This window comes from Rhea americana, unplaced genomic scaffold, assembly GCF_003343005.1.
Source record: "Rhea americana isolate MKP2758 unplaced genomic scaffold, rheAme1 scaffold_9, whole genome shotgun sequence".
NCBI classification, from domain to species: Eukaryota; Metazoa; Chordata; class Aves; order Rheiformes; family Rheidae; genus Rhea; species Rhea americana.
Genome location: NW_028187088.1, coordinates 1,272,302 through 1,290,465, shown reverse-complemented (window position 1 = coordinate 1,290,465; position 18,164 = coordinate 1,272,302). Strand labels below are relative to the sequence as shown.

The 18,164-nt window shown below is 41.2% G+C and overlaps 1 protein-coding gene across 19 annotated transcripts in view; it reads left to right on the top strand.

Moving 5' to 3' along the window:
- SOX5 (SRY-box transcription factor 5) overlaps window positions 1–18,164 on the top strand; it is a 636,975-nt gene that overhangs the window by 461,053 nt on the left and 157,758 nt on the right. For 17 of the 19 annotated variants that reach the window (XM_085324081.1, XM_085324084.1, XM_085324083.1 and 14 more), the window contains one exon: window positions 11,747–11,833. The exons of the other annotated variants lie outside the window; for them this stretch is intronic. In XM_085324081.1, coding sequence (XP_085180207.1) covers window positions 11,747–11,833 — 87 coding nt within the window. The remainder of the gene's footprint in view (window positions 1–11,746; window positions 11,834–18,164) is intronic. 19 annotated transcript variants of the gene reach the window in all.

Below are 18,164 nucleotides of genomic sequence, written 5' to 3'. Positions count from 1 at the left end.
CTGATAAGTTATGACTGTAAACGAACTCGTTACATGCTATGTCAATATTTTGATGTTTTTTAGTATTATATTTTCAACTTTCCAGCRTATTTGTGCTTCCAGGTGACTTACTTGCTCATTCACTGATTTTCTTTGGACATGGAATTACTCGATTTGCCTACGTGTTTACCTGGTTTGTCAGTTCTGTGGCAGTGCAGGATTTGTCTTTGATGAAACTTATCTGTTATATACAATTTACTAATTGATTAACCTCAGCTAGTAAATACCTGTGTGTGAACACATGTATTCATCACTAGGCTCAGAACATCCTTGGCACATTTTTTTTTCCTAGTGGTAAAAAGTCTGATAGCATCATTTAAGATCCTCTTTGGTATAAATAATACTACTTTTAAATAGGTGCAATTGACTTTCATCCAAGGGAAAATTAACTTTTCTTCCATCCGCCATCGTTCTCTGAAGAGAATGGTAACATGGGTGGGTGAAATGCTAAGAATGGTAAGGAAAAATTATGTTAACTTTAGAAGAGAGAATGTCTTATTTATTGCCTAACCTTGTAATTACCCTGCAAAAACAAATCCTGCAGGGGCAGGGGAAAAATAAAATAAAAAAGAAGCGTGCGTTCTCTCCGACTTGCGCTTCCCTTACTCCCTCTGTCCCTCCTCGCAGTTTAACTAATGGTCGTATCTCGATGCCCCTCTCCCCACCTACACTYGCCTGACATCATAAATTATCCACATCTAAATGGGCAACATTCATTAGCTGTGCACTTTACGGAAAGAGCTAGCTCAGGAGCTAAGCTCTCGCCCATTTTTATTAAAAGTTAAAAAGCTGCTGGCTGTCACGGAAACGGGGGGCTGGGGGAGGCACAATGGAGGACAGTGCCGCAGAGCTAATAAATAAAAATAATAACTATTACCATTGGTTGAGTGACCCGGGGAGAAGAGCACTACCGAGCCATTTGTTGTTCCCTTTCACTTGTCAACAGCAGTGGCTTAAAAGCCTTAGCCATTGTTCGGGGCCTAATAGCACCTGTTGGGAAGATAGGAAGACAGCTGTCAAAAAAAAAAAAAAAAAGGAAAGAAAAGGAAAAAAAAAGGGGGGGGGGAAAGGAGGTTGGGGGAGGAGAGTGGAAACCACTGATTAGTTCAGTAACCTGTACTTTGGTGCAGCTGCACTTGGACATCTCATGACTCGAATTCCGAGGTGTGGTGTCTCTCCTCCGTGGTTCTCCATCCTCTGTTCCCCAGAGAAGAAGGCTCTTCTTCCCCGAGCTCCTGGGAGGAGCGCACCCTGAACCTGAGCCAAAAGCTGCCAGGAATGCCAAGCAAAAGGACCTGATGAGCGTGTGCCAGGCTCTGAGATTAGTGATAGCTAACAAAAATGAAAAGAAAAAAACCCAAAACAACAACAATAGTAAAAACCTCAAGCTAAGCCTCAGCAGAAGTTGTGGCTTTTTGAAAAGATTACGTGTTTTACCTTTTTTTTTCTTTTTCTTTTTTAGTTTCTCTCTTAAGTTGACAATTACAGCTGTTCTTTCCTCTTCCGCAGCGTAAAGGTGATGTGTAAGAAAGGCTTAGAAGTAATGAGCTCCAAGTATCAACCACCCCTTTTACAGCTTGTAATCTAGGGGCCAAAGTTGCATGTTTTTTGGTAGTATGAGACAGTAGCTGTGGCAGGGGCTGACGCATGCGCTATTTAGAAGGTTGTCTCCTTCACTTCATCACACACAATCCTTGCTTTTGTGATTTTTGGGAAAACTAAGATCTCTCTCTCTCTTTTTTAAGTTGTTTTGAGATTTTCGGGTAAAAATGCTACAGTAACAGTGTGCAAAGCATCATGTTGTTGCTGTTGAATTGCAGTATTTTAAGTGCAGTGATTTAGGTTTGAGAAAGATTTCCCTGAAATTCTAGACAAAAACTGATTCTAGATACATATTTTAGAGTTATTTAGATGATACACTTTTTAGTGATTTTGGAGTGCTTTTTTTTTTTTGAGAGAGAACTTTATTTACTTAAAAACAAGAGTTTGGCACAAGAGATCATTTCTACCTAGGGATAAACTCTGGAATCTCACTAGAATATCTTTAATATTCAGTGTTAATACCCATAAAAAGTTAGTGTATAGCTGTCTTGTTAAATGCTTTTTTAAGCCCTCTTGTTTACTAAGGAAAAATTAGCAGACCAAAAACATTGCTCTCTGCTAATATTAACAAGCTATTATGGCCCTTTAATTAGAAACTGGGTATGTTGATAGCAGTAATATAAAAATCTGTTTCAGAGGAATATGTGTTTCAGTGGAATATCTTTGTCTAACAGAGACAGAAAAATAAAACTGAAGTGAAATTTAATGGTATTTAATTCCAGATGTCTCTGTTTATATGTTGTTACTCTTGAAATAGTTTCTGGAAATATTAAAACATCTTTGTGGTTTCAGAGTTCCAGTGATGCTCAGGCTTGGTATAGTGCCTCCTTCTGTCAACTGAAGACAGTTTTTTTGCTGGGTGGACCACTCTTGAGAAAATCAATTCCTTCTTTCATGTAGTGATGTCTGGTTCTAAAGGGGTATAAAAAAGTTGAAGGACACATATTAAGGCAAAGTTCTCTTTTTTCATCCATAGGAGATTTTTTTTTTTTATTTTCCCATTGCCCTTCTTTTCCAAAGATTACTACTTATGTAATTGTAACATCAATGAAAAAGGAAAAGGTTGCTGTTCAGTTACTTGAAAATGAATTATTCCATTTCATTTATTAATCTATTTTTTTGGATGTCAGGGAAGAGTATGGGGAATGTTTTTAAATTTAGTTTTAGTTTGTGGGGGTGTTTAAATTAATCTTGGATTAAAAATTTAGTAAGGTTAAATAACTTGCTTCCTTCTTGTCTGTTTATTTAAATGGAGATGAAGAAAATGATGGTAATGGGGAATTGGGATCATTCTAAAGATTGTGTATACTATACTGAAAAAGATGTTCCAGCAAAAGTTCTGCCAGCGAAATGCCGCTTTTGGCAGAATGTGTTCACGGTCAGCTCTTTCAGCCAGCTCCCTGGCCTGGATCTCCAAAGGCTGTTGGGAGCATAATTCCTTTCCAGAATGAGATTTATGCTCCTGAATGCCTTTGGGAGTCCAAAACATTGAGTCCCAACCAATTTCAGTGACAAAAGATATATTGTTCTGTGCACGGTATCCAGTACCRTTCGCAGTGCCTCGGTGTGCCCTTCTCTGGGGGGACCCACTTGCTCTGATGCAGAACTGGAAAGGCAGAGACTGAATGGATTCTCCACTCTGAGGACTGGCCGTGCCCTACTGTTGTATTTGCCAGGACAAGGATTTAGATGGAGGGTAGCCGAGCAGTGACTATAAACCCTACGGTCTTCCAGTCTATTTTCAGAAGAGTTAAACTGGGAGGAATGGTGCTATTGTGACTCTCCTGTGAGTAACGCAGCCACATCTTCCTGCAAATCTGAGACAAGCAACAGCAGCTCCAGGCTTGATGGAGAAGGCCAGGTTCTTAGAGGAGCGTGCGAAGCACACCACTGTCCAGCTGCGCAGGCACACAAATATGAATACCACCCTGACAATAGAGGAACAGGTGGCAATTATCAGATAGCAGCTTGCAAYCCTGCATTGTTATTGCTTGGAGGGTAGTCGGCACGCTCTTAGGAGCCTTGATGATGGGGTCTGCTGTCGCGAAGGTATGCAAGGTAATAAAGCATGCACTCTACAAGTTAGCGTGCTGGAAATCACAGAGGGGTTGAATGACCTGGGATTCCCTGTTTTCTGAGTGACAGTGGGAAYGCATGCTTGTTCCCTGACTCAACACTGTTAATCAAGAGGTGTTTTTGTTGGTTCTGCAGGCCTCAGAAGGGCTTCACAGAAATGTTATTGACATAAACGTTGTCAATCCAAAAAAGTGCATGATAGACAGACTTTTAGAAATATTAACATTTTTTACACTCTGAAAACAAACTCTGTCATGAAACTTTATATCAATAAAGAGAATGGAAGCTGAGAAAATTTTGACTATTACCTGTGTACTTCAAAAATGAAGAGAGTCTGCTCRTGGGAGAGTGAAGGGCTAGTGGAAGGTATGTCATGACAAACCTGATTTCGTTGTGTTGTGTATGTCATATCCAGAGCTYCTGGAGTGAATGAGTGAAGCGACCATTTATTGAAATGAAACAGCCTGAAAAGTATACAGTTAACAGTACAACTGCCAGTACGTTCAGGTGATGGAAACTATAAAAAATTCAGACAATAGCCTGACTGTTCCTGAGGGTGTAGTTCAGTGAGATGCTGGTTTTGGCTGCAAACCTAGCTTAAGGCGTCCCCATGCCCTCCCCCRTCTTACTTAGCCATGTGTTCTTGCCTTGCGTGCGGTTTGCTGGCTCCTTGCTTGCATCCTAAGGAATAATTAGTTCAGCAACTAGTAGTATAGTGTATCTGAAGACTACTCAAACCTTTTCTTCCTAACAAATATATTTATATTTTTAGGAAATATTTTCTTGCAAAACTGGGTGTATGTACTGGTGAGCAGTTGTAAAAATAGCTGCTTGTATATTTGTAGATTAAGTAAAATCATGGTTTTTGTGGCATTCACAGACTACTGATTTTGATTTAAAAGTCTTAAATAATTTTTTTATTGTGCTACAGAAACTTTTCGAGTTTTGTGAATTATTTTTGTAGCACAAGAAGCAGTATTCTTATGCCAAGAATCACAATATAGATGTCTGATCATTCAAATACTGTATACTTCATTAACGCAACATGATGGTATTGCAAAACAGAACCAGCAACTTGCAAATAAGTCTCCTGTTATAAAGTGTACACAAAATTGTTCAAACATGTGCAACAAGAATACTATGGTGACCTGATCTTGTTGTGCACCATAGGTGACCATGGTCACCTCTGTACAGAGCAGTTGTTTTTGTGCTCTGAAATAAAATGCTATGGGAACTAACATGTGGCTGGGGTTGGGACTGGAGATTACAAGAACAGGAAGCCTGGTTATTCTTGCCAGAGAAGGGAGTTTTTAGTAGGTTTGGAAGCCACCTGTGGACATATGTAGCCCAGCTGTTTTCTGCACAGTGGTCATGATGGAGTGGTGTCATAAGTCCTACTATGGTGTGTTGGCCAAGGCATCATAGCTTCATCACATCTCATCAAAGCTTGACTATTTTSTTCAAATCTTTGGGCAGAGATTGAATTTGTTTTAAGAAGGCAAACAAACAAAAAAGCCACCAACATGCTACTTTATGGCAGGTCATAAAAGCCCCAGTTAGTCTTTCACCTAGCATCAAATTTTATTTACCACACCTGCATTTTTTTTTTTACAGTCAGACTTTTTCCTGTGTTTCCTGTCAGACTATCTTACATTTGTACAATATTTACCTTTACAGAGGTGCRTCCTACTATCTTTCCGGAAGTCTAAAATGCCTTTAGGCCAATACAAACCTGCAGTAGTGTCTGGATTGCAAGAGAAAACTGCATGTTGTGTGATCTTTCGTTTCCAAACTTAAATAGATTCTGTGTTGTGCCTGCTCATGATTCATAGTGTCTTGCCTAGCTGCRTGTAGTTCCTTAAAAGCATGATTCTGTTGATGGAGAAGCATATGTGTATGCAGATGCTGTATGTCTCTGTAACCTGCTGATACCAACCATTTCTTCGCAATGCTGCTTTATTTGCTTTGCTATGAAAATTGTATTATTATTTTGTATAAGTAAGACTTTTGTAATAAAAAGGGTGCGCAAAAAGAAAAATTTCTTGTGTCTGCATGTGCTGTTTGTTATTTTAAAGGAATCCTTCAGCTTGTTTCCTGATTTAAACCAGAAAAGGCTCATTGTGGTGCATGAACAGAGAGCAGCATCTCAGTGTGATGGCACTTTGCTAGGTGAGAGTTGTGGAAATGGTGGAACTGTGGCCAGCAGGTGTAAAGTATTTATGACTGTAGCAGAAGAAAAGGATGAATAATGGATGGATGATATTTGCCTGCCAGCTCTTTCATAATATAAAGGAAGGTGCTTGCCAGAAGTGGAGGGTATATCAGCCAATGTTAAAGTTTATTCGTGATCATTTGTGCCGACCAAATATTCCTTCCTCTAGGAATGACATGTGTTGGCAGGAAATGTCTGGTGGTCTGGCTAGGTATTGAGCAACTCCTGGCTTCTCTCCACTCTGCTACACTTCATGTCATCATCCTTCTTGAGGCCAAACATCTCTTTCTTCTACTTTGTCCTAAGGAGCCTCTCTCTCTCTCTCTCTCTCTCATCCCAGGAAGAGAAGTGTTCACAGTAGTTACGGTGGAGGGAGCTCTGTGGAACAGAGCACCAAGCTCAGACCCAGTGCGAGCCGGCAGCTCCAGAACTCATATTACTGCTCTTTAGCTTGCAGTTGTCTTATCTCAGCCTCTTTCCCTTCTGTAGCAGTGGTCTTTTCTTTGTAACGTCAGAGCTTTGCTATCTCTTTCCCTCCTCAAATACTGTTCTTCTGGAAGTGCCTCGGCTGTGAACGCCCCCTGCCCGCCCCGCACCTTGTTGCAGCRTGATGGAATTACGTCCCTTTCTCTCGAAGCAAGCAGCCGTGTGAGACTGAAAGACCGGGGCCTTGCTTTTAGTAAATAATCAGCAGGAACAGAAAGAGGTAATAGGAAGAGATTTGGCAGTGAAGACCATACTAAGCTTTTATAAGTGGATTTCCAGGACTCTGACCCGGCAGCATGGATTCAAAAGAGCTACTGGAGGTTGGGCCTGCAGGGAAGGTTGCGCTGTGGGGCTGCGTTTGGCAGACTGCCGTGGCAGGTTTGGGTACACACGTGCATCTGTGCTGCCGCTGCATCCAGAGTGGGGTTAAGTCACTCCCAAAGGGGAGGTACAATGCTCGAAAAAAATAATCCAGCTTTTAGAAGGTGGCTAAGTTGAATACAAGTCTACCAGACAGTGCTAAAAACGGTGATTCTAACTCCAGCTCTGTAGTGTAGGTCACTTCTGGAAGCAAACTGCTCCTTTCTTCATGTGAAACTTTCAGGCTTTTAAGCAAATTAGTCAATGAAGCCACATTTAAAGGTCAAATACAGAAATAGAGGGACTTGTTAGCATACAAAAAGTGGCTTGCTGTCGATTTACTTGGATCCTTTGCTTTTTAGTACTGTCAGAGCAACTCATCRTATGCAGATGTGTATGCACAGCATGTACAAATGCATGTGTGCATGCACATACACAAACGAGAGTAGTTAAGGGGACAGTTACTGTACCGGGAGTGTGCCCAAGGCCGGTGGCAGAATTCCTGGATGCTGGCTTCAGTCTTCATGTCTCGTTGTTGCGGATGCGGGAGTGAATCTTGAGCGCTCTTGGCACCCGAGCGCCGGGAGGCGGGCGAGCGACTGGCAGCGCGGGGCGCTGAAGGGCTGCTGTGCTGCTGCAGCGACCTGGCACGGCTGGAAGGCCGTTCACCTGGGGTATTGCCATCCCCAGGAAGCATCTGCGAGCAACAGAGGCGGGGGTGAAACAAGAACAAAATGTGCACTACATATCTCTAGCAAGAGCTAATGACTGATAGCTGTGCTGAACGGAAATGGCAAAAATCTTTTTTGTGGATTAGTGTGTATTTCTATTAATTCAAGCTGTCTCCTTTTTACCACCATTTGCGTAGTGCTTCCTATTCTCTCTCATCTCGGTCTTTCTCTTTGCTGCCCTGCCCATGATCCTCTTTTAACACAGCRTCATTGGAACTAAGATGTTTCACAAACATTAATGAATTGCTATTCACAAACAACTTGTTCACAACCGTTTTGCAGATGTGGTCGCACTGTGCTGTGGGTAGACTCGGAAGCGGTTTGCTGCATGTCATAGGACCTACGTTGCAAATAGGTGACGGAGAGTCTTCTTAGCCCAAGCGATTGAATCCTGGGTTCCCACGATAAAGGCATCAAGAGACTTKCTGAACACTCATGATACTTGAAACAGCAGAGCACGCAGTGTGTAGCTTTTGGGAAATGGAAACGTAGACTATAACAATAGTTGTCCTGGTGTGTAGATTGTATCCAGGATTTGCCACAATACGACTCAGACATAGCAAATAGTTCAGTAAAATCCAAGGGGAGAGTAAGTGTTAGGGTAGGGATTAAGAAGAGTAGTTCCTGTGTGCAGACCACCTTTCCAGTTTTAAGCTGTATGCTACATGTGCAAGCGTTAGAAGTTTTATTGACTTTCAATGAATGCGCAGAATGAGTGCTTCACAAACAAGATACAGGGTTTATTTCCTTTCTTAATTTGTGAGCATCATCTTCCCTGTGTAGTCTGAAAAAAACCAAAACAAGACTGCTTTGTTTCTGTATGATTCATGAAAGCTCTACAGTTGTAACCTTTTAAACAGTTATTTTTATTTAATATCTGTAAATTTCAAATCTTTTTTTAATGGAGCGCATAAATGATATAATAAGTGTTTGTTTCCAAGATATGGTGCATAATGTCTTTTACAAGCAGTACTGAAATGTGATAGGCTGAGTATATGTATGAATAGAGTATTTTATATAAGTACAAGATGTTAACATGGTATGTAATAGAATTAAACAAACTTTAATTTAATATAGATCCCTAGGTCTGTGTAGCTGTAGGGGTGGGGAATCTATTGTTTTTAAGAATTAAAGCTTTCTTAATATTAGGGGAAAGACAATAGTTTGCTGATTCTATGTCAAAATTCTGTGGAAGTGCCGTACGTAAAAATCGCAGCTTGAGTCAAGAGAGGTTTGAAATTAAGTTAGTACATCAATTAAATATGATTACGTGGGGTTTTTTTAAACCAAAAATCTATATAATATTATTTTAAATAGTTAACATACAGTATTTCAACAGGGGGAATGCTGATTAGATCACCACAATCTATTTCATGCCATCAGGATTGCAGAGGGGCTTATAATTGTGTTAAATTTTCATATTACTCATAGTCACACATTAATGAACAGATGCATTGTTACTATTGGGATTTTGCCATTTGGCCTTTCACATCTCTAATCATGATTTCCTACTGAGATCTTCACCAGTCGAGCAGAAACTCCGTCATTGATACATGGGCCATCCCTCGCCTTCGTTATTCCTCCCTCGTTTGTTGTAGCTCTTCCTGAATTACCAGCGGAGTCGGGTTGCAGGCAGCGCAATTTGTAACCCGAGTGGCGCGGCTGCAGACAGGGCCGCCGAGTCAATCAGATATTTATTGACCAGGCCAGGGGTGGGGGGGGAAAGGGAGGGGAGGGGGATAAGAAAAAAAAAACAAAAAGGGAAAACCCTGCTGAATGAAGCCGTGTTCGGGCGAAGGGCAGGCGCTGCCCGCCCGTCGGAGATGCGCCGGGCGGCCAGCCCCTGCCGCGGCTGTAGCGCGGCGGGCGAGACGGAGCGATTCTGCTCCGTTACGAGCGCACTGCAGCGAATATTTTGTCTAGCTGCGGGGGGAAAAAGCTTTGTCCTGGCCTTTGCTGACAACGGACTTGGAAGCACGGCGGTGTGCTCGCGGGGCCTGCCGCTTCGGGAGCCCGTTGTCAGCCCTCACGGAGCGCCCCGCGAAGGTTTCTTCGCTGCCGGGGCCTGGCAGGCAGCCCTCTCCGCGCCGCCCGCCTGGGCGCTCGCCTGTTTACACGCTCCTCRCAGATTTTTGAAAAGCACACAGAGGAAAAAAAAAAAAGAAAGAAAACAGCAGTGTTTATTTGACCTATTCAGATATGTTTTTTAAAAAAGGTTTCCTTCGGGAGTGTTTACAGGGCCTGTGCAAACTTTGGAAGTGTTAAAGACAGCGGCTAGAGCAGGGTGGAAACTTCTTAGGATGACCTCTGCCTCGGAAATGTTAATTGCAGGGCAGCTTCTCGCATCTCTGTCSCTATCACTTAATTGCACTCTTAGACTTTCTAACAACAAACCCGTCTGAGTGGAATCCGGGGTTACTCAGGCCTTGGTCAGTGACAGGAGCAAACCTCAGTTCCAGCTGCTGCTCCAAGGAAACTTCCAGGTACACTTTTCCGAGAGCAGATTGGAGACGGAGGGGGGGTTGCAGAGCGTATACGCATGTCACGGAAAATTGCTGGTCTGCCGGCAGCTGGTTCCTGCTAGTTGCTAAGCGCTCAGCACCTCGCCGGATGCAGGCGTGTGCGCGTACGTGCGTGTCCGTGTGCTCGCACGCCTGGGCAAGGAAGCCTGGGAGGGAGGTGTAAAGCAAGAGGGCATCCCTGCGCCTGTGTCGGCGTAGTTAATTCCGCATTAGTATTACACTGTGTGTGTGTGTGTGTATATGCGTGCGTTGTTTTTTATTTAACAGGAATCTGGGCTTGCTCGTTTCATTGTATTTGACAAATGCTTTGTAAAGGGAGGGGGGAAGGATACATTAATAGCATTTAAAGAAAGAAAGTGAGAGGGGAAGACCCCCAGTGATACAGTTCTATTAAAACTGGCACAAAGATTTTACAGCACTGCGTCCTTAGAGCTTTAAGTTGGGGGTTCAAGAAAGTAGGCAGAATTAGCCAAACAAGATAATGAAGGTTCCTCATAATGGTTTTTACTATGGGGAAAATTAACCAGTTGCTAATAATTGTATGGTCTCTAGGCCAGACGGTCCCTTTGATAAGTTAACATGTACTCCCTTTATGCTCCTAGTAGGGGGTAAACAAATGCCTGAACAAATACAAATACACATAAACACAAATGTGGAGAATAGCAGTATATGTCTTAGATCCAGATAATAAGTGTGGGTATTGTTATTTAGATGGCGCATACTGGGACACTTATCTTTTAGTACACTCCATTTTCTAACTGAATGCAGTGCTAATCGTGGGATTGAAAGCTATTGTAATTGTGTACCCATCTAAATGCTGACAAGAATATACAATTACATTGTTTGGAATTGAGTTTAATGTTCTCTGAATTTTATTAGCATTTATATTTATTTATGCATTAAAATTCTACACAAAAAGAGGTCAGAATACAAGAGTTATAGACATAAATATCAGACCCATCCACACCCTCACTGCATTTTTCCTGAAAATACCGAACAAATATATTTTATTTTATTTTATTTTTAAAGGAAATGATAGAATCTGAAATGAGCAAATAATGGGTTTCCATTCTAAGCAATGCCTTTTCTCTCTCTGGGTTTTGCAATCTTTTAAAGCATTTTTCATACCCAACTTTTTATTATTATTTATAATGTGTGTGTTACTGGAAAATCTTGCCACAGTATGCTTACCACCACGCGATGTTTAAACACACATTATAAAGTGGATGTAATTGTAAACACTCAGAGGGATATAATTACATGTAGCAGATTTAGGAGCTAATTCTTTGCCTCTCTCTCTCTCTCTCTCTCTCTCTCTTATTCTCTCTCTTTACTCTGCATTTTATCAACATAATTATTTTTTGACTGCAGCCTAACACCCTGAATTTGACAAGCATCCATTATAAGCAGGAACTTGTTCACCAAATTGAAAAACAATGAACTGCAGGTTTATATGTGCCCATTGTCATAGGGAATTACTATGGCTTTGTTCCACAAGAGGAAAAAGCTAATGGTTTTGAAACAGCAGGTGACAAAACACATTCTCTCTTTTTTTTTTTTTCTTCCCCTCCCCTCTTATCAGTTTGTTGATGAAGTCATTACGAACTGGGGCCCAGAGTAGGGTTGGCCTTATTTTTAGCAGATAGACTTTTAATGAGTTCTATTGTGAAGACAGTCATGTTGATTTGCTTACATTTTTTTTCCCCCCCTTCACTCAGAAACTCCCAGTATTGAAAAGCTACTATCAAAGGACTGGAAAGACAAGCTTCTTGCCATGGGATCAGGGAACTTTGGAGAAATAAAAGGTAACACTGTTTCTGTGCTAAAGCAAATTGAGAATGAAAAATACGTTTATCACTGCCTTTATGGAACTTTGTTTGTTTGTTCTTCCTCCTTCCCCTCCCCTTGAAACATCTTAATTTGGGACTTAAATGAAGTGTATGCTCCCTGAGAGAAGCAAAATGGCACGTTGTCCTAAGCTGATGTACTTATACAAGACTTTTGTTGCATATTTTGTTTTGTGTTACAGGATGCATCCTATTGTTAGGCCTAAATAAAAGTCAGTTCACATATCGAACGTAGGCTTATGTGGTGTTGAACTATAGTAGAATTCAGCTTCTGAAATCTGAGGGTGACCGGAAGTCCTTGCTATTTTTGGTACCGATTTTGGCAATGTAGATTTTTTATGACTTTTCTATGTGTTGAGGGGGGGGAAAAAAGAGCAAAGTTTGTGAAATGGTACCTCTAGGTACTGAAATTAGCCAGTGCAGATTTTAAAAGACAGCGTACAACATCTGTGCACTAAAGCATGTTCTTTTAAAGCCCTACTCCAGAAGGAAAATGACAAAATTTGACCACTCTCCAGCAGCAGTAGCTTCTGCTTTGCCAAGATACTTCCCCATTTTATATATGTGAGGTCATTGCAGGGAACCTGTAGTTGTTTTCATGTAATTTAATATTTTTGTAATTCTTCGTCCTTACTTGTGATGAAGAACTGACTCAAAATACATGTGTGTCCAAAATACATAGCTTTCAGAGCAGCCATTATCCGTCTGAAAAGAAACAGTGACTCTGATTCTTCTCCCATTTATATCAGTGTGCATCTGGAGCAGCACAATCAAAGCCAATGTTTTTTGGAAATGTTAAAGTGGTTATGAGATCAGAACTGAACTCTACGTTTTTGTTTTTAAGCTGGGTTATATTTCTCTCATTATTTTTAGTTGGTCTGTTTACTAGGGCTGGCCTCAGTGCTTAGGTSCTTATTCAGATAAGCTCCTAAAGCTTGTGCCTAAAAGGTTTAAGGACCTTCTGCACAGGAGATGGCAACATTCAGTGAAGCATACAACATGAAACCAGATCTGTGGAATTGCTCTGTAGTCTGCTCTGAGAGGCTAATGTATTGGTATATGTGCAAACTTAGTGTTATTTTAATTCAATGTGTCTTCCAACTTGTCACAAATAAGCCACCAGCATTAGTTTGCTCTAGTCCTCTGACTTACACAAGCAGGAAAGTATGCCACTTACTTCCCGTAGCTTCTCCCTAAGAGGCTGTAATTCAAAAGTATGTATTTGTTACATATGTAGGATAACTTTACAAGAGAATATAGTGCTTCAGCCCCAAGTAGGCTGAGATATTATTATTATAACAGAGGGCCAACTCAGAGTTTTTTATCCCCACAGAGCATATTTTCTTCATATATGTAGAGCAACAGGTCATAAAGAGGTAGGGTAGCCACTGGGCTTCCTTGTGATTTCTGGTTTTTAAAAGTGTATTGTTTTAATATAGCATCATCGTCTGCAACGAGCTGATTAATCTTTAAGATGTTGGAAGCCTAAGGTACGCCGGCAGCTTTTATTTCCACTTTTGGGTGTGTGTTTCAGCAGTTCTTGCACTTTGGCGGAGCTTCTTTAACTCTTTATCTGCTGGGAGTCTAAGAGTACTCCCGGGGAGTCTCCTCTCCCTTTGGACAACAAGTAAAGCTACTCCGCAGAGAGCTGTGTACTGAGAAGGCAGGCTGCTCCCCGGCCTTGTGATCTTGTTCTGTTGGAGGGCAATCTTTCTTCTCCTTTCCTCTCTTTCCTCTTCACAAGTTAAACTTGAAAGCAGCAGCAGCAGCAGTTATATGCTAGCACAAAAGAAATTCAACAGTCCTTTCAGTCTTGCCCGGGGGGAGGATGGGGAGCAACAGCACAGCCTCAAAGAGGAGTTTGCTTTGCTTTAATTTTTGTTTTTTAGCTTCATATTTTGAGCACAAGTTGAGTTATTGTTCTGTAGCTCTGTTCAAAAGCCTCACATCTGACGCTTTTCAGTGCAACTGTGCTTCTATGGTTGGGGGCATGGTTATTAGGTGTTTGGATCAGGTTTGGCAGTAAGCTGTGAAAACAGGCACTGGTTTATTTTTCCTACTGACTGCCGTGACAGTTGCAATTATTGTCCATTGTTCCTAGGTGGCTGGAAAGGAGGGAGGATACAATAGAGCATTGCCCTCTGGGGGTAAATGAATTTGACTTACAGGTTCTTGGGGGGTCACGGCGGCTGATTATTTAGCGCCCAGGAATGTGGTTTTCATGGCACCACCGGCCATGAGCGGCCCACAAACAATGGCTCAGCTGTATTGCAGCTGTAGTTAGTGAGACAACATGAAAGGTGTGCAAGTTGAGCGGTTTTTATACTCATATATGCGGGTACAAACACACATATATTATGCCAGAAAATGTTGTTGTCCTTCTATATGAATGTGRAGTTATTAAGTCTTCCAGTTGTGATTTTTTTTTTAATTAACTTCTCTCTATATTTGGCTTGGCAGCTGCCCTTTTTTTTTTTTTCATTTCTCTGCTAGTGATATTTGGAAACACCGCACGAGTAGTGTCTTATTATTAATACACCCTGGAATGTGGACAGCACTAGAAGCTGCACTGTCTAACTGTCTTATGCACTGAATAGTTTTTTCCATCTAACTGTTCAAACTTCCATTGTGTTTTTCATTAGATCTGGGGGATGTCATGTGCTGAAGTCTCTGCACTGGGCTACACATTGTTAATGCCCAGGTCTATGTTATCACTRTAGAACTTTATTCTCTGGTAGAGATTAAAAGAAAGGGGATTAAAATGAAGCCTTTATTTTCTATTAGTGTTGTTTCTTTTAAGTTAGAAAACATTAATGTTTTATTAAAGGTGGGAGAGTTTGTGAATGGCTRGAATAAGCAATCAGACTCCCTAATTTTGGATTCAGTTCGTCCTCTTACTTGCTTTGTTACTTYGAGCAGCTTTTTTAAGTCCCCTTTTCTTCATTTGTGTGCCTGTAAAATGGAAGAATCGTCATAGAGTATCTATAGAGGTCTAGTTATAGACTTTAAGATCTCAGTTAAAAGGCGCTATTGCTGTCTAGTTACTAAAGAAAGAGGAAATACAATGTTACATTCCAGGGCTTCCTTGAAACATACTGCAAGGATATACCTTCATACTTAAAATGAGGCAAAATCTAGAAGCTGTCATAAGGGTAGAAATGTAGTTCAAACGTGCCTGTATATTTAGGAGGGTAGTACGGGGCTAAATAAGTAGTACAAGCTTAGCCATGGAGATTTCTAAAGAAATTTTGTTTTGAAAACCATGCAATTCTTATTCTGTTCAGAACAAGTCAGTCTCTAGCAAAACACACGAAACACGTAGTTAAATTGAAATACTTAAGAACTGTAAAACTATGTATTGAATTACCTATATTTGTCATATTTGAGAACAGGCCTCAAAAGGCCTCTGGATTATTCATGGATAATGCAGTTTATGTATTCAGTGAAGCAGAGAGTGTGTCAGGTCTCAAACTGATCATCTGTGGGAAGGAGAGTTATGCTGTCTTTCTACTTTCGGTGCAGCCTTCTGATGTCTCTGAACTTCAAGGTGAAAGTCGTTGCTTTCCTCAAAGCARCATTACTGACTGCAGCAGATGCAATGTGTAGGATGCGCCACTGATTCGACTGGATATAAGAAGTATATTCCAYATCCAGCAGTAACAGTGACCATCTCTGTACGCAGAAAATGGACATGAGACTTGTGTTTCACTGGTGCTGGGTCCCTTCTGAGCGGGCCTCAGGGGACAGCGGTGGCCCCTCAGGTGGCCTTCAGCGGTTTCAGTGCGAGGTGCTCAGTCTCCCTAGTGCTGGTGTGACTAAGGCGGCTTTAACCGTGAGGAGAAAGCTTTTGAAAACTACCCCAGTGTACACAAGGCCTTTTTGCTAATCTCCTTCATCTCACCCTTATCAAGAGTTGTCAGGCAATAAGAATACGTATTTCATATGTTCCCCACTTAGCTAATTGTGAAGGGGGGTGCGGAACAATAGGCTGACCGGGCTCGGAGGCTGATCTTCCCGCGGGGGTTTTCTGTTGAGGCGAAGGCGGTGATTGCGCCTGAGGCTCTAGGAACGGCTGGGCAAGCCTGAACCTGATCTGTTTGTCGCTGGTTTGAAAATCCTTCTCCATTGTACAGGTTAGTTCCTAAATGACGCCGACTGAACTGTTCTCTGCGCCCACCGTAAAAGGGATCACTGTTAGGGCAGATTCAGCTCTCYGTTGCATCCCCTTAAATCCAGATGACTCCAAAGAGTTTACTGCAGTAACTCCAGATGTGTGAGTTTATTTGAAAGGAAGATTAGTGTACCAGTCCTAATGTTTAATGCATTATGACACAGACATTTATTTTGTCCAAGAATCTGTGTTCCAAGTTGCATGAAGTATCAGTGCAGGTATTTATATGAAACCGTGTTTGATGTACGATAGAGCTGTGTTTGCGGAAGACTTTAATCTTGCTTATATATTCAGAAGATGGGGCATGAGAGAGTATGCACTGAACAGTCTTACGACTGCCRATAATGGATAAAGAGAAATAATCCATTCAGTGATACTATAGCTCATCAGGGCCCATGAATTAAAGACATATGTTATGTAGATTCAATGTATGGATTAAAACGGATAATCTGGTAGGTGACACACAGAATCTTGAGATAAGTGGGCTATGCAGATTCGGTATATGGATTGTGACGGATAATTCCAYTTAAGTAACACTGGACAAGTTGAAGACAAGTAAGCTTTGGGTAGTGCTCAGGTTATGTACAGTAATCCAGTGAGTGACACTCTGGATCTCATAATCTGTAAACTGAAGACAAGAAAGCTAGGGATTCTGCATTTAGATGTAGAGAGCGAGAAGGCAGGGGAAGGGGAGAGAGCTTATTCATGGGGAAAACACTGGCTTTAAACCTTTGACTAATAAAGCACAGACCCCCAGTGGATGTGTGAAAGATGCAGGCTTTCTCGGGAGCTATGTGGATTTTGCATTTAAAAATTAATGGCTGAAAAATATTTGCAAGCTTATGTCAGATCTGGACGTTTTGCATTACTTTTTGTAGATAGGATTGTATTTGGAGTGGGGAGAGAAGGAGGGTGAGAGAGTCAAAAGTGAAGGAGGTAAGCTGTGTGTTGTTGTTAGCTTTTAACTGATAGATTCAATATTTATTGCAGCCTACCTAGTATCTTCTCTGTTTATTTTTTGGAGATGTTTAATAGGAGCCATTTGCTGACAGTGAGCTTTTGTCCTTTGCTAATATTTCTAAAGTGCTCGAGAGGGAACCTGCCCAGTGGCACACAGGGGAAACAAAGTTTTGAGAGGGAATTTGGCAGCTACTGAAATAGTGGAGGTTGATCACAGCGCAATGTGATACTCTCCGACTGCAGAGAAGCAGAGCACCAACTGAGCCACACCAACGCAGAACATCTTACAGACCAACTGGAAGTCTGAAGTGGAGACTCTGACTGGACTAGGCTGCTCCTATTTGACCCTAGAGTAGGAGGTTAGTTGGGGGCAATATCTTTGAAAGGAGGATCYGAGGAAACTTATAGAAAGCATAAAAAATGCAAAAAAATGAGGATTTATGACAAAGCAGCAGCATCACACTGTTCTGGAATCTCTCTTTCTCCTTTTTTTTTTTTTTCCAAGTGAAGATACTTATAGAAATAAAAATGAGGTTTTCTATTTAAATCAAATACACATTTTTTTAAAAAAGAGAAAGATTATGAATAGTGAAAAATATGCTGAAATTGAACTAATTAAAATAACAAATGCCAGTGGTTTTATTTTGTTTGAAGATATGGAGGCCAAACCACTGTATTTAAACATCGGCCAGGGTGTTGGATGACAAAAGGAACTTAAACCAGTTCTTCTTTGTACTAAAAGTACCTCAGAGATTTGCTGAGTGATGAATGTTGCTGAGCTACAATTACCAGTCTGTCAAAATGAAGTATATATACATACACATACATAGTTTTTACTGTTTTTTACTGCTGCTGCTGCATTAATTCCCCTAGCAAATCCTAGCTTTCTAGCCTAGTAGTTCTAGCTTGTTGTCTAGACAGTAAAACAATGAATAACCTCTGAGAAATTAGCCTTAATACAAATGTTGTCTATTCCTTTTGTAACCTTGACAATAAGTTACTAACCTGGTTAAATACCAGGCTTTGTTTGCTGTCTACTGTACCAAAGCTTTTTATGACAGCAAATAAAGAATATTCACTGACAACTTCTTTCCAGCGTTGCGAAATAGTAATGTGTTGGTCTGTTACAGAGCAGACGGCTGAGTTTTTGTCCCCACA